At 41.0% G+C, this 15,189-nt stretch overlaps 1 protein-coding gene across 2 annotated transcripts in view; it reads left to right on the top strand.

Moving 5' to 3' along the window:
• The first annotated feature begins 1,626 nt into the window (after positions 1-1,626).
• Positions 1,627-15,189, top strand: part of TMCO1 (transmembrane and coiled-coil domains 1) — a 54,399-nt gene continuing 40,836 nt past the window's right edge. Inside the window, exons 1-3 of one of the 2 annotated variants that reach the window (XM_021698413.1) lie at positions 1,627-1,842; positions 2,257-2,334; positions 7,705-7,764. In XM_021698413.1, coding sequence (XP_021554088.1) covers positions 1,773-1,842; positions 2,257-2,334; positions 7,705-7,764 — 208 coding nt within the window. In that variant the 5' untranslated portion in view covers positions 1,627-1,772. Of the gene's footprint in view, positions 1,843-2,256; positions 2,335-5,542; positions 5,720-7,704; positions 7,765-15,189 lie in introns of those variants that run through there. The other variant, XM_021698414.1, reaches the window with a different exon arrangement.

The following is a 15,189-nucleotide window of genomic DNA, read 5'->3' as shown; positions in this document are numbered from 1 at the left end:
TAAAGATGCTTAAGGACAGGTGTCAATTAAGTGACAAAGCTAGACTTGAAAATCAGGTCTGATTTCAAAGGTCATGCTCTTCTTGACAGATGGCAGCTACAATCGTGGTGAGTACAGTGTAACAGAGTTGTGGAATCACTACTTTGTACACCTGAAACTAATGTAACATTGTGTTGTCAACTGTATTTCAATTAAAAAAAAAAAGTCATGCCCCTTTTGTGCTTCAGTATTTACCATGAGCGATACAGAGTTGAATAAAAACGTATCCTAACTTTTAGTCATACTATGATCTAGCTCAAATGTGAAGCCTTCCCCAACTCCTCCAAGAAGAACCAATTTTGCCCTCATCTCTGCTCCCATAACATTTAACGAATACCTTGATTATACCTTATTATAATGTTTAACATCCAAGGAGAACCTTGGAAGTCAGGTACAATATTTTAGTCACCCTCTCTGACCCTGCAGTGCCTATCACTGTTCTCGACACATAGTAGAAATTCATTGTTAAAAGGAAGACAGGCTCTCTGCTGCTAAGTCTTAAAGAGACAGGAAATGCACATAACGCTAAAAAAGACCAAAAGTAGAACTCTAAGTACAGTGGAGTTTAAGAAAAAAGAACCAATGATAGAAAGTACAAGTCAAGGGGAGACAGTTCCGCCAGCTTCCAGATTTTCATAAACACAAATACACTCGTAGAAACAGAATCAGCTTGAAAAAGGTGAAAACTTCTGCACAGGCTGAAACCAAGCTTCTAAGACATTTCCTTTAACCTATACAGCATTTAAAAACTTGAGTTACCAGCATTTATAAATTGACTTTCACATAAAATCAGGACTTCTGGGTTTTCCTGGAAAACGGGAAGATAACGAAAACTGGGTGCTCCTTCTCCCAAGGAAACTGGCTGGATCTGAGTACCAATTGCTCCTTTCGGATAAAATTATCACTCCCTTATTTATGCTAGTACCTCCCACCGTTTCCTTCTGCCCAGCCCGCATAAGATCATTTATATGCAACCAGCCGAGGCATTTGGGTTTATGACCCCTTCTCCAGACACATCACTCACTGCTCTATTACACACCACGTATTCTTCAGCACCGGCGTCTTCGCCTACAAAGGCCCCCCGCAAAGCACTCCTACTCTTCTAAGCATTACTTCGATTCCTTTCACAGCTTTCTCTGACCACCCCCTCAACTGGGTCACCGCAGCACTCTGGCCATACCTCTATTAAAACCCTAATCACACCGGATGTACAAGTTTCTCTCCTTCGCTAGGACAGGAGTTCCTTGAAGCCAGCAGCCACGACTAACTGATTTTCGCGTACCCAGTTCCAAACCCGTGGCCTTGCATCTAACGCAGGCATTCAGTAAACTACCTAAAGTCTCAGAGGTGGGGCTGAGGCAGAAGCGCAGACGAGTGCACCCAAGTAGATTCCGGCCGAGAGGTGAGCGCCCATCACCCCAGCGAGAAAGAGCCACCGCGCGAAGTCCCGTAGTCGCACTTCCGTCGCGAAAACTCAAGTCCCAGCTCTCGCGAGATTCGGTTTGAGTGCCAGCCCCCGAGCCGGCGTGGTTCCCGCTAGATTCGCGCGGCCACGCAACTCTCCGGAAGTAGCCCTTCCGGCGCTGTGCCCCGGAAGCGGAAGTGTGACTGTGGTCTGTCAGAGAGTGTTACTCGGTGGTCCAGAAATCCAGGGAAGTCGTTGTCGTTTAATTTTTGCAGGCTCTCGAGCGCTTCCCCCCTGGCGGGTGGGAGTGCAGAGAGGAAAGTGCAAGATGAGCACCATGTTCGCGGACACACTGCTCATCGTTTTTATCTCCGTGTGCACGGCTCTTCTTGCCGAGGGTGAGAGGGGCTGCTTCTCTGACGTTTGATCAGCCCCCATGGGAAGGATCCTAGGCCTGGGGACCCTCGCGCCACCAAGGGAGTGGTCGCGAGCCTTGCTTGCTTGGGGTTGGGATGGTGGGGATGCTCATCTACTCCAGGGAATCGGGGCCAATCGGGAACAGGAGCGGGAGGGGTAGCGTGGAGTCCGGCTTAGGGTCGATTTCACTTGCGTATTTGTGGAGACACCTTCATACCATGTGTCCGTTATTTTGGTTGAAGAGTCAGATGTCTTAACATTTGAAAAAAGTTAACTGGTGGTAAATATAAAGCAAAAAGTTGAAATCCCTCCTCACCCAACAGTGACCACCAGTAAGTTTGCTGTGACCATTACAAACATTTTTTTCTGTTAGCATGTTGCTTTTAATGTTTCAGGTATAACCTGGGTCCTGGTTTACAGGACAGACAAGTACAAGAGACTGAAAGCGGAGGTGGAGAAACAGAGTAAAAAACGTGAGTATGGCAACATCCTTTAGATACAGTTTCAACAGGTCAAGTTCATTGAATGCATGTTCACAGTAAATATTTTACGAGCACCAACTGATAAAAAAACTTTATAGGAATACAAAGATGAGTCCGATTTGAATTGAAGGCTATGTAGAGGTATATGCAGTATTAGATATTTTTATGCAAAATGTATAATACAAATGGCAATAGAGCAAGGGACATGAGAAGTACGAGTTATGTGCTGTGGTGGTTCTAAAGAAGAGATCCTATTCAGTTGTGAGGAGCCATGGAAGCCTTTGTGATGGAGATGGCTGGTCGTCCTTCTTGGATAGTTAGAATTTGGACAGAGAATGAGCTGGAGGTAGGAATTCCAGGCGAAGAAAATCAGATATGTGCAAAAATATGGAAATTGTGGTGAGAAGATGTGTTTGGAGAACAACAGGTCATTATGATTAGTATCCAGGTGAGCGGTGTCTTCAGGGATAAGGCAAATTTCAGTTGTGTGAGGCGGTTGAAGGACAGTTTGAGTAAAAGGTTAAGAACAAGTACAGTTTGTGGTCTTTGAATAAAGCAGGAACTCCACAGGACACAGCTGAGGGGACTGCTAGAGGTATAATGTGAATGGTTCTTTATAGGCTTGATGTAGCTTTCAGTGTTCTTTTCTGCCTTATAAAGATTAAGTATAACTTTTGTATCTTAAAATTCCTCTGACTTTCTGTATTCTGTGACATCTTTATGTCTTCATAAGGGTTTAAAGTTTTCTTCCTTATAATATCTCACTTGATCCACATAGCAACCATTTGTGATCAGTTGTATAGATATTATTCTTTCCTTATAGAAAAGGAAAGTGAGGTTCAGAGAGGTTAAATAACATACTAATATCATAGAGCAAACAAAGAATTAGAAACCAAACTCGGGCTTTTGAAATTATAGTTTACTGGTCCTTGACGTATTCAGTGTGGATAATGCACCTCAACATATTAAAAACCAAGCTCATTATCTTTACCTTCACAAACGTGATCCTCCTCCGGTATTTCTCTACGTGACGAATGGTACCTCCATGCTTCTGATAGTGCAAGCCAGAAACCTTGATACACTTTCTTCACTTCGTTTTCAGGACATCACACTCTCTTGGTTTTGCTCTTACCTTGCAGGTCTTTTTTTTTTTTTTTTATTTTTAAGAGAGGTAGGGGAATTGGGAAAGGCAGAGGGAATGTGAGAGAGAATCTTAAGCAGGCTCCATGCCCAGCACAGGGCCTGAAGTGGGGCTTGATCCCAAGACTCTGACCTGAGCTGAGATCAAGAGTCAAACTCTTAACCGACTGAGCCATCCAGACGCCCCTTGCTGGTCATTTTTTTGCAGTTTCCTTGTTGGTTCCTCTTTTCAACCTCTTGTTTTTGGGCACCCCAGTTTGTTTTTAGTCCCCTACACTCACTCCCTTGGTGAATTTAATCATGTGCTCTATTTGTCAGTGGCTCCCAAATTTATATCCCTAGCCCTCTCTCCTTAATGCAAGATCCATATATCCTTGTAATAACATTTATATGGTGAGCGATGGCATCTACACTTGTGGTGAGCATAGCATAATGTGGAGAGAAGTTGGATCACTATGTTGTACACCTGAAATTAACATTGTGTGTCAACTATGCTCAAATAAGGATTTACATATTAATTTGTCAATTATACTGTAATGTCGAATATACATTTCAAACCCAACATGTCCACATTGAATACTTTTTCCTCCCTTAAGGCTGTTGCATTTGTAGCTTTCAGGATCTTGGTCAGTGGCAGGTCTATCCCTCTACTTGCTCAGGCCATAATCCTTGTGCAGTTATCTTTAACCCTTCTCTCACACCCCACATCTAATACTTTTGGGCTGCCTTCAGACATATCCAGAGTCTGACCACTTTCCATCACCTCCATTGATAACTACCTTCATCCTTTGCATGAATTATTGCAGCAGCCTCCAACAAGTGTTCCTGTTTCCCTATAGTCTGCTCCCAAGATAACAGCTAGAATAATCCTTTTTTTTTTAAAGTAGGCTCCACATCCAGTGTGGAGCCCAATGCAGGGCTTGAACTCAGGACCCTGAGATCAAGACCTGAGCTGAGATCCAGAGTCAGATGCTGAACTGACTGAGCCACCCACATACCCCCAGAATAATCCTTTTTAAAGCTATTAGAGCATGTCCCATCCCTGTTCATAACCCTGTGATGGTGTCCCATTTTCACTCAGGAACAGCCAGAGTCCTTACAGTGGCCTGTGGAGCTTCCCCTGTTACTGCTCTGATATTCTTCTCTCACACACTCTGCTTCAACCACACTGACCTTGCTGTTCCTCTCTGTACATCAGCCACACTCCTGTCTCAGGAGCTTTCTACTGGCTGTTCCCTCTGCCTAGCATGTTCTTCTCTATGATATCAGCTTAGTTAGCCCCATATCGTCTTCAAATCTTTGTTCAAGGTTTACTTCTGTGAGTCTTGACCACCCTCTTTAAGACTGCAGCCTGCTCATCTCTTCTACCTCTGCTGCTCCTCATCTCCCATACCCTGCTCCATCTTTTTTTTTTTTTTTTAAAGATTTTATTTATTTATTTGACAGAGAGAGACACAGCAAGAGAGGGAGCACAAGCAGGGGGAGTGGGAGAGGGAGAAGCAGGCTTCCCGCTGAGAAGGAAGCCCGATGTGGGGCTTGATCCCAGGACCCCGGGATCGTGACCTGAGCTGAAGGCAGGCGCTTAACGACTGAGCCACCCAGGGGCCCCTACCCTGCTCCATCTTTCCCCCCATGGCTCTTGTCACTTTCTAATGTATTATATGATCTATTTATGTATTGTGTTACTGTTTATTGTTTATCTCCACCTGCTAAAATGAAAGCTTCACTAGGAAAGCGTTTTTGTTGTTGTTCTTTTTTTTTTTTTTTAAGATTTTTTATTTATTTATTTGAGAGAGAGAGAGCACATGAGAGGGGGGAGGGTCAGGAGGGTCAGAGGGAGAAGCAGACTCCCTGCCGAGCAGGGAGCCCGATGCGGGACTCGATCCAGGGACTCCAGGATCATGACCTGAGCCGAAGGCAGTCGCTTAACCAACTGAGCCACCCAGGCGCCCTGTTGTTGTTCTGATATATCCTGTGCACCTAGAACAGTGGCACATAGTAAATGTTCAATAAATATTTGCTGATTTGAATACTTTCTTCTCTCACCCTGTATGTGCAGTCCACCATCAAGCCCTGTTACTGTTCTCCTCCAGGAAAGTTTGCGATCTCTCCACATCTCTCCAGTTCTGCCGCCACCACGTAGTCTAAACGTCTGTCATGTTTCCTGTGATCTGCAGTAGCCTCCTCATTGGTCTCCCTGCAGCCACTCAGATTTATTCTCTACAGTACATCCAAAGTAATTTTTTTTTTTTTTTTAAGACACAAATCTTATGTTACTTCCTCTTCTCAAAATACTTTGTTTTTCCCCATTGCTTTTCGGATAAAGATGGGGCTTGCAAGGTCCAGCATGGTCTGGTGCCTCTTCCCTTCCCCTGCAACTACATCCTGTATCAGGTTATCCCTTGCTGTCTATTCTCTAGCCACTCGGGCCCTTTTTCCATCCTCTGGACTAGTCTTTTTCCTACTATGGGCCCAGGCCTTATCTGCTCTTCCCTCTAACTGGAATAACTTTCCTTTCTCTTTTTGTCTAGTAAACTCCTACTCATTCTGTCTAGTAAACTCCTACTCATTCTTTAGCTCTCAAAACCTTATTTAGTCTTTCAGAAAGGTCAGATCTTCCTATTATGGGCTCTACTTTATCCATAGACGTCTCCTTAAGAACAGATTTATCTAGCCTCAGTCCAGTCCCCTAGAAGACCAGGTTAATGTTCACAGTACCATCTTATGTTTCTGTTCTCTAGCCTTCTTGTTTTTTATGCAGTTATGGTTAAGTGCTAAGTAGTTATGTTATGGTCCTTCTGGGAAGGGAAAGAAAAATTTTTGTTTCTTTGGTTAATAGTAATGATAAAGAGTAAAACATTCAATGTTTTCTGTCGATTTTGTCTTTTAAAATGTTATTCCGTAACATCTTGTAGAATTTGATTTAATTTCCTTTTATGATCTCATACTAGTAGGTTCACTCTAAATGTCTTTCTCCCCCATAGGTATATGTCATGTTTTATCTTTTTATTTGCATAAAAGAGTACTGGTACTTAGACACCAGTGCATATATTGAAACTACAAACACACACACATTTTATTTTAGTCACCACTTTACTGTTTCACTTGCAATATTGGAGTCAAATCGAAGTTTACATCTCTTTGTTAAAGTAGTAATACCAATTTTAGAATTCAGGTAGCATAATTAATGTACTAAGAGAAAAAGTCTTACCTGCCAATTCTCTTTGATGCAACTTTTAGAAATAATACATGTACTGTACTGTTTGCTAGTAAAGGAAGTATGCTAAGATATTATACAGAACAAAGAATGTAAATAAACTAAGTAAAGGTAATTTTTGACATACCTATTCTTAGTCCATTAATAGGTGGACTATGATAGGTATATAGATGAAAGATAGTAAATATAAAATATAAATATATTACATTATTTCTCTTTACAAGGTTATTTTTACTCTATCATCATAGTAATTGAAATGCATTCAAAGAAGTTGGTCTTAGCTTCTTCTGTCTGTTTGTTTTTAAGTAATCTCTATGCCCAATGTGGGGCTCAAACTCACAACCCCGAGATCAAGAGTTGCATGCTCCGCTGACTGAGCCAGCCAGGTGCCCTGGGTTTAGCTTTTTTGATTTTCTTGATCTCCCTACCCTACGCATATGTCTGTCTTGCCAGTTTTCTGTGTTATAATTGTTATTCAGTTATCTGCCCTCACTAGATTACTCTTTAGAGGGCAAGAATCATGGTTATCTTTTTATCTACCTAGAACAATGCCAATTACTTAGGCACCAATAGGTGAATAAATGAATTCCTACCTTCTATAGTGAATATGAGAGTGGAACTATAATTAACCTTAGTTATCTGAGAGAGCAGAATTTGAAAATTGTGCTTAGACTCAACCTACGGCAGTCACCCTCAGCTGATGGTCTGAAAGCCATCTTAGTTTTTATTATGTTTCAGTAGTTACTATTATTGTGTCCTTATGCAATCCTTTACGGGTGTTTGAGTGACGATGCTTCCAGTGTTGTTGTCTTAGTCTTAGATTGTTGTGTCTGCCTTCTGTCAGCAGCTGTGGGAGCAGATTGGTTGACTTGCTCAGGACCATAATGAAAGGCAGTGTGTAACTTTCTTGTGAGCTTCTTTCATTGGTTCAGCTGTGATAAAGCATCCTTCATTTCTTTAGTATAATGCATAATTAATTTTTACTGTTACTGTGTTGTTTACAGTGGAAAAGAAGAAGGAAACAATAACAGAGTCAGCTGGTCGACAACAAAAAAAGAAAATAGGTAAGATGAATTATTTCGTATACACAAAATTTAGAAAAATAAATTTTGGAAATTTGGAAAATTTAGAATTGGAAAAAATAAATTCTTAGGTGATGAAAATTAATAAAGTTGTTAACAGTGGTAACTCATGTTTGTATAATTTTGTGGTTTACAGAGCACTTGCATACATTATCTTACTTGATTCTCTCTTGTCCATTTTGTAGGGTACATTCAAGCAGTTGCTGCTGTTTGCTCTTAGCTTTTGAAATTTTAGTTTTAATAAAATAATGCTGACAGTTGTGGCTTTTGAATTTGGCTGAGGATTCTTGGCACAGTTTGTAAAAGTGTATTTTTTTTTCATATCTGAGATGATTATTTCCAGTTAAGGCTGAGTTACTTGTGTTGTTGCCATGACTTCCTTATGGAGAATTGACTGGTGATGGAAATCCACCAGAGGGTAGGAAATTTACTGCTGAGTAATTTTTATCTGGTCTGAAAAGGAATGACATGTTTCTGGTTTTTCAGTGTAATTTAGAGCTTAATTACAGAATGTAATTCTGTTCCAAAAAGACAATTTATAAATGATTAGGTATGATTTATATTTATATTTTATGATGCTTTCTGCTTCTGAGATTAGGAAAAAAACTGTGAAACTGTGTGTTTTGTTCAGAAACTATGTCTCTACGTACGTCACTGCCATTATATCCTAGAAGGGAATTCTTCCGGGCTGGACTATGCCACTATCCTGTTCTGGTTAAAGCTTTTGAATTTAGTGTTTCCGATGTTTTCTAAATGGCCTACTCATTTAGTTCTGTGGCAGGATGGTATTGTATGTCTACTCTGTGTCAGTTGCTCTGGTGGGTCATAGAGAAACAAAGTAGAAAAAATTCTATTAGGAAGTCTGTCTAGAGAGGGAAAACAGACCAGTGCAGTATGGTAAGTGTGTTCGTAGAGATATATTCTGAGTGTTAAAAAAGTAAAGAGAAAGGATATCTAAACCAAACTAGGGGATTAGGTTTTCTTGAAGAGATAATATTGAATCTTGAAGCTTTAGTGTGAATTACTTAAATAAAAATATAAATAAATAAAATAGTGGTCAAAATTTATTGAGCACTTACCATGTGCAACACACTGAGGTAAACACTTTACATGTTTTAGAATTCTCTTAGCAATTAATTGTATGTAGTAGTGAAGGGTGTTACTTCATTTTTATAGGTGAGAAAAATGAAGCTTGAATTAAGTAATTTGCCCTCAGTCAGTCATTCAGTGATAGATGGGATTAAGTTAGTGGTAGAGAAGGGGTTTGTTCCTGGTCATTTGTTACTTTAGCATTCAATTTTAAGCCCTATACATTCTAGGCAGGACAGGCATATACAAAACTATGGGGGGATCAAGTAGCAAGGTGTATACCTGGAACTATAAATAGTTTAGTATAACAAACAAAAGAAGGTATGTATAAAGTATAGACAGATGAGGCTAGAGAGATAAGTAGAGCCTGTTCATAAAGATCTTTATAAATTAAACTAAGGTAATGAGTTTAACTTGTATCCAGAAGGCTTTCCATCTTTCCATAACCATTAAAGGACATAAGCAGAGGATTGACATCAGATTTTTTTTTTTAAGATTTTATTTATTTATTTGACAGAGACACAGTGAGAGAGGGAACACAAGCAGGGGGAGTGGGGAAGGGAGAAGCAGGCTTCCCGCTGAGCAGGGAGCCCAATGTGGGGCTCAATCCCAGGACCCTGGGATCATGACCTGAGCCGAAGGCAGACACTTAGCAACTGAACCACCCAGGTGCCCCTGACATCAGATTTTAAGGAAGATAACTCTGGCAGTAGTTGGAGATAAATGGGAGAGGGGATAATTCTGGAGGCAGGAAGTCGTGAGGCTTTTTTTTTTTTTTTTTTAAAGATTTTATTTATTTGACAGAGAGAGACACAGCGAGAGAGGGAACACAAGCAGGGGGAGTGGGAGAGGGAGAAGCAGGCTTCCCACCGAGCAGGGAGCTCGATGCGGGGCTTGATCCCAGGACCCTGGGATCATGACCTGAGCCGAAGGCAGACGCTTAACGACTGAGCCACCCAGGCGCCCCAGTCATGAGGCTTTTTAAGTAACTCAGGTGCAAAAATGGCAAGAACCTGAACTTAGTTAGGTACAGGCAGTGGTAATGGAATAGAAGGTAGAGATTCAGCCGATCTAGAGAAGTAGGAATAACAGGATTTGATGACTGTTTAGATGTAGCATGTGGAGAGAGGGATGAGTCTACAAAGAAGTCCAGATTTCTGATTTGGAGAGGAAATATTGGAGGAGTAGCAAATTGGGATGGGGAAGAAAAGAGAGGATGATTTCAGGTTTGAACCTGTTAGATTTGAAATGTTCGGGTGACAGTAGGGCGGAAATATTTGGTACACAGTTGGGTGTGTGGCTTTGGAGCTAGCATAGAGGGATAAAGGCTATAAACAGACTTTAGAATCCTATACTTCTAAATAGTAATTGAGTTCCCACACGGGGAGTTCATATACGGGGAGACCATGTAAAGTAAGACAAGGAAATGGCTGAGGATGGAGATAGTCTTGAGGAAACAGAGGGAGCAGAAGTGGAGCTCTGCAAAAGTATTGCCAGAGAAGTCAGAAAGGGTTTGTCGTTGTAGCTGCGGGGAGGGTTTCAGGGGACAGAGAGGGTCCAAGGTGTTAATTGTCTAAGAGGTAAAATGGGAGTTCTTGTTAGTGATGTAGCAAGAATGATTTCAGTGGCGTGATGGGGGACAGAAGCCAGATTGTCTAGATGAGGAGATAATGCGTGGTGAGGAAGTGAAGACATTGAACATGGATCATTCTTTTTTTTTTTTAAGATTTTATTTATTTATTTGAGACAGAGAGAATGAGAGAGAGAGAGCACATGAGAGGGGGGAGGGTCAGAGGGAGAAGCAGGCTCCCTGCCGAGCAGGGAGCCCGATGCGGGACTCGATCCAGGGACTCCAGGATCATGACCTGAGCCGAAAGCAGTCGCTTAACCAACTGAGCCACCCAGGCGCCCTGAACATGGATCATTCTTTCAAGTAGCTTTACTGTAAAGGATAGGAAAGATATAAAAATGGAAAGCAGATTGCTCTCTGCCCTTAAACTGACAACACAAACTGTCTAAAATGTAAATTACCTGAACATGGAATGCAACCTTGAATTTTTTGCTCACCAGAAAGTATCAGAAGTTAAGAGAAATAATGCCTGTGAAGTGTTGGTTATCGACATCTTACCAAGAGTTAAAGATGTAATGTTTATGAGGAGTTGTTTAAAGGACAACCTATCCATGCTCTAGATTTGTAAATTTTACTCTGAGATTAAGCCAGACTATCAGGAATCTGTAAACCTACACCGCATTATTTTGGACTCCCTAAAATTGCTTCTATTCTATTTCACCTTGTCATTTGTACTGTTAGACATGTTGTGAAAAACCCAGCCAGATAGAATTTCTTGTAATACTACTGTGGAATACTTTTGAGAACATTATTTACAATGTCACGATGCTCTCTTGATGAGCAGTTATGGAAGCTTTCTATTAGTTTTCTTTTTTTTTTTTTTTTTTAAGATTTTATTTATTTATTTGACAGAGAGAGACACAGTGAGAGAGGGAACACAAGCAGGGGGAGTGGGAGAGGGAGAAGCAGGCTCCCCGCAGAGCAGGGAGCCCGATGCGGGACTCGATCCCAGGACCCTGGGATCATGAGCTGAGCTGAAGGCAGTCGCTTAACCAACTGAGCCACCCAGGTGCCCTCTATTAGTTTTCAATGTCAAGAAAAGCAGTGTTAGTTGGTAGAGTGTGCAACCCCTTGATCTTAGGGTTGTGAGTTTGAGCCCCATGTTGGGTATAGAGATTACTTAAAAATAGTAAAATCTTTAAAAAAAAAAAAAAAAAGGAAAGAAAAGCAGTGATTCTCATAAATAATTGATTTACTTTTATTTTGTGGACTTTGCTTGAACCGATGAGTTTTTTCCCCCTTTGAACTAGTTGCTAATAAGTATAGAGTCAGATTTGCTGTTCATCTCTAGCAACTTTCCACGACCAATTCAATGTATTTCTGTGAAATGACTCTATCTACAGTTTTGTTATTATGCAACCCTTACTTTCCCTTTCTTCAGGTCCCCACTTGAGCTTCTTTACAAGAATATAGACAGTAGTTGTGGGGGGGAGCTATGGAAAATGATCCTGCTGCACTGAAAAAAGGAAGTTTTCAGTACAAGGGGAGTATGCAGTGCAATGATAGGGTTTCAGAGAAGCAGAATGCCACTGATTTTACTAGGTGAAGCTCTTTGATGATGGTCTTGGGTAGAACCATGAATTTGAAGCTGAACTGTCTTACATTTGAACAAAAAAATTTTTTTTTAAAGATTTATTTATTATTTGAGAGAGAGAAAGAGAGAGCATGCACGCACGGGGGGAGGGGCAGAGGGAGAGAGAGAGAGAATCTCAAGCAGACACCCCACTGAGCGCAGAACCTGTCATCATGGGGCTCGATCTCAGGACCCTGACATCATGATCCGAGCTGAAATCGAGTCAGACACTTAACCAACTGAGCCACCAGGGTGCCCCTTAGGTTCCCCATTCTTTTTTTTTTTTTTTAAGATTTTATCTATTTTTATCTGAGAGAGCGAGCGTGGCAGGGAGGGGCAGAGATAGAGGGAGAAGCAGGTTCCCCACTGAGCAGGGAGGCTGATGCAGCACTTAACTAACTGAACCACCCAGGCACCCCTGGGTTCCCCATTCTTAATTTCAGGTGCAGATGTTTTGGCTGTTTTACATTTCCCTCTCACAGAAGGGAAACAAATTTACTTAGATATATGGATTTTATTTAGCTCTTTGGCTACATACAAGTTACCTCAAGTAATGAGGGATTTATTTTCAGAATATATGGGATCCAAAACTCAGGAAACACTGAAGTAACTGGTTACAGGAAGGCAGGAACTGTGTTAAAGCCAGTCTGGTAGGCAGAGCAAGCCCTGAGATGAAGTGAGACAGTGGACTCCAATATCTTTAAGGCTGCACTATTAATTAATTATTTTTTAGAGAGGGGGAGAGGTGGTGGAGGGGCAGAGGGAGAGGGAGAGGGAGAGAGAATCTTAAAGCAGTCTTCACGCCTAGCATGGAGCCTGATGTGGAGTTCAGTCTCACAACCCTGAGATCATGACCTGAGCTGAAATCAAGAGTCAGATGCTTAACCAACTGAGCCACCCAGGCGCCCCTGAGGCTGCACTATTAATATATACTTCTCTCTCTTTTTGTTGTTCAACTTCCCCCACTTTCTCTATAGTGTTTTTCTAGCATTTAGGTTTTGCCTACACCTAACTTTGGCTTGTGTCCTAGGGTTCTTCCTGTATCAGTATTACTCATAATGTGCTCTGTAGACCCCCGACATCAGTGTTGCTTGAGATATTAAGAGTGAAAGGTTCTGAGTCTTCCTCCCAGACTACTGAATCAGAATCTCTGGATGTGGGACCCAGGAGTCTGCTATTTTAACAAGCTTCCCAGATATTCTTAGACAAACTAAAGTTTGAGAGCCAGTGCTATATTGTAATTTTTCTGTTTCTGCTCCCACAGTTGATTTACTATTCCAAGATTTTCTGGTTTAAATTTCTGAGAGAAGGAATCTGGTTGGCTCAGCTCATCTCTTTACACCATAGGTCATGAGAAGGCATATGGATTGGCTGCCTTTTAGGTCAGTAGTGGCAGGGCAGGGGTGATAGGAATCTTTGAAAGGCTGACCCTCGACAAAGACTATGGTAGGAGGCAGATATCCTCAGAAGATGGCTGGGGAAGGGAGGGCAGGCATTCCGAAGCTTGAGTGAGTTGGGGTGGATAGCTCTTTTCTTAGTGACTTGGAGATATGGGAGGAAATTTTTGAAATTTAATTTATTTTGGGTCCTGAATTTATATATTCATTCTAGGCCTTTATCTGTACTATTTGGATTTTCCATAAAAGAAGACTGCCTCAGGCATTTAGTTTAAATTTTGTTTCCTCTCCATTACCAAATCTACATAAAATTTCAAGATTATATTAATTGGTTTTCCATTCAAGACGACTCAGAATGTAGGACTGCCATGGGATACCTAATTCTTTTAATCTATAGACTGGCACCTGCTATTTTGATCATCTCTTCCTTATTTGAAAATGTTCTCCATCTCCCAAACTGTTGGTTGGATCTGACCACCCAGTTGCCTCCTCTATTGATTTCCATTCCTTGACAGAAAAGACACTGGTTATTGACTAAGGTAAATGATGAAGTGTTCCTTTCTTAAATAATGTTACCTTGTTGTACACAACCTAATCCTGTCAAGTAAAAATGTATAATAGATTGGCTTAATGTCTGTTCATTCTGTGGTCAGAATAGATGTCATCATTGGTACTAGTTGATTCCCATAGCTACAAGAAATATAGCTTCCTTTTATTTAGAGTATTTCCTTTTAGAATTTAAATTTTTCCTTTTGCCTGTCATCTGGGATAACAAGTCATTCTAAAACATAAATGTAGCTTCTTCATATTTCTAGTTTCTTCTCTCCTTGAAGTTTCCTCAGCTTTCTTAGAGGTTGTATTCCCAAAATTCAGTAGTAAGAGGGTGTATAGAATTTCTATCAGATGGAGGGATTGAGGCATGATTTTCCCCTGTACTAAATCCTAAGGTTCCTGCTAATAAACAATTTACATTATCATTTCAAAATAAATTGCTTGCATTTATTTTACCTGCTAATGTGATGTTTTTAGGAATTATTCCCCTGGGGAAACAATTTCTTTTTAAGGGGAAAGCAGCTTCTTTTTTACATAATAGCAGTTGTATGTTTATTAGCTATTGATAATGTCACGAATTCTGTAATACTTTTTTTTAAATTTTATTTTATTATGTTATGGTAGTCACCATACATTACATCATTAGTTTTTGATGTAGTGTTCCATGATTCATTGTTTGCATATAACACCCAGTGCTCCCTGCAATCCGTGCCCTCCTTAATACCCACCACCGGGCTAACCCATCCCCCCACCCCCCTCCCCTCTAAAACCCTCAGTTTGTTTCTCAGAGTCCATAGTCTCTCATGGTTCGTCTCCCCTCTCTGATTTCCTCCCTCTTCATTTTTCCCTTCCTACTATCTTCTTCTTTTTTTTTTTTTTAACATATAATGTATTATTTGTTTCAGAGATACAGGTCAGTGATTCATCAGTCTTACACAATTCACAGCGCTCACCATAGCACATACCCTCCCCAATGTCCATCACCCAGCTACCCCATCCCTCCCGCCCCCCACCACTCTAGCAAACCTCAGTTTGTTTCCTGAGATTAAGAGTCTCTTATGGTTTGTCTCCCTCTCTGGTTTCATCTTTTTTCATTTTTTCCTCTCTTCCCCTATGATCCTGTGTCTTGTTTTCAGATTCCTTATCAGTGAGATCATATGATCATT

Source organism: Neomonachus schauinslandi, chromosome 6 (genome assembly GCF_002201575.2).
Source record: "Neomonachus schauinslandi chromosome 6, ASM220157v2, whole genome shotgun sequence".
Taxonomy (NCBI): domain Eukaryota; kingdom Metazoa; phylum Chordata; class Mammalia; order Carnivora; family Phocidae; genus Neomonachus; species Neomonachus schauinslandi.
This window is presented reverse-complemented; position numbering and strand designations above follow the sequence as displayed.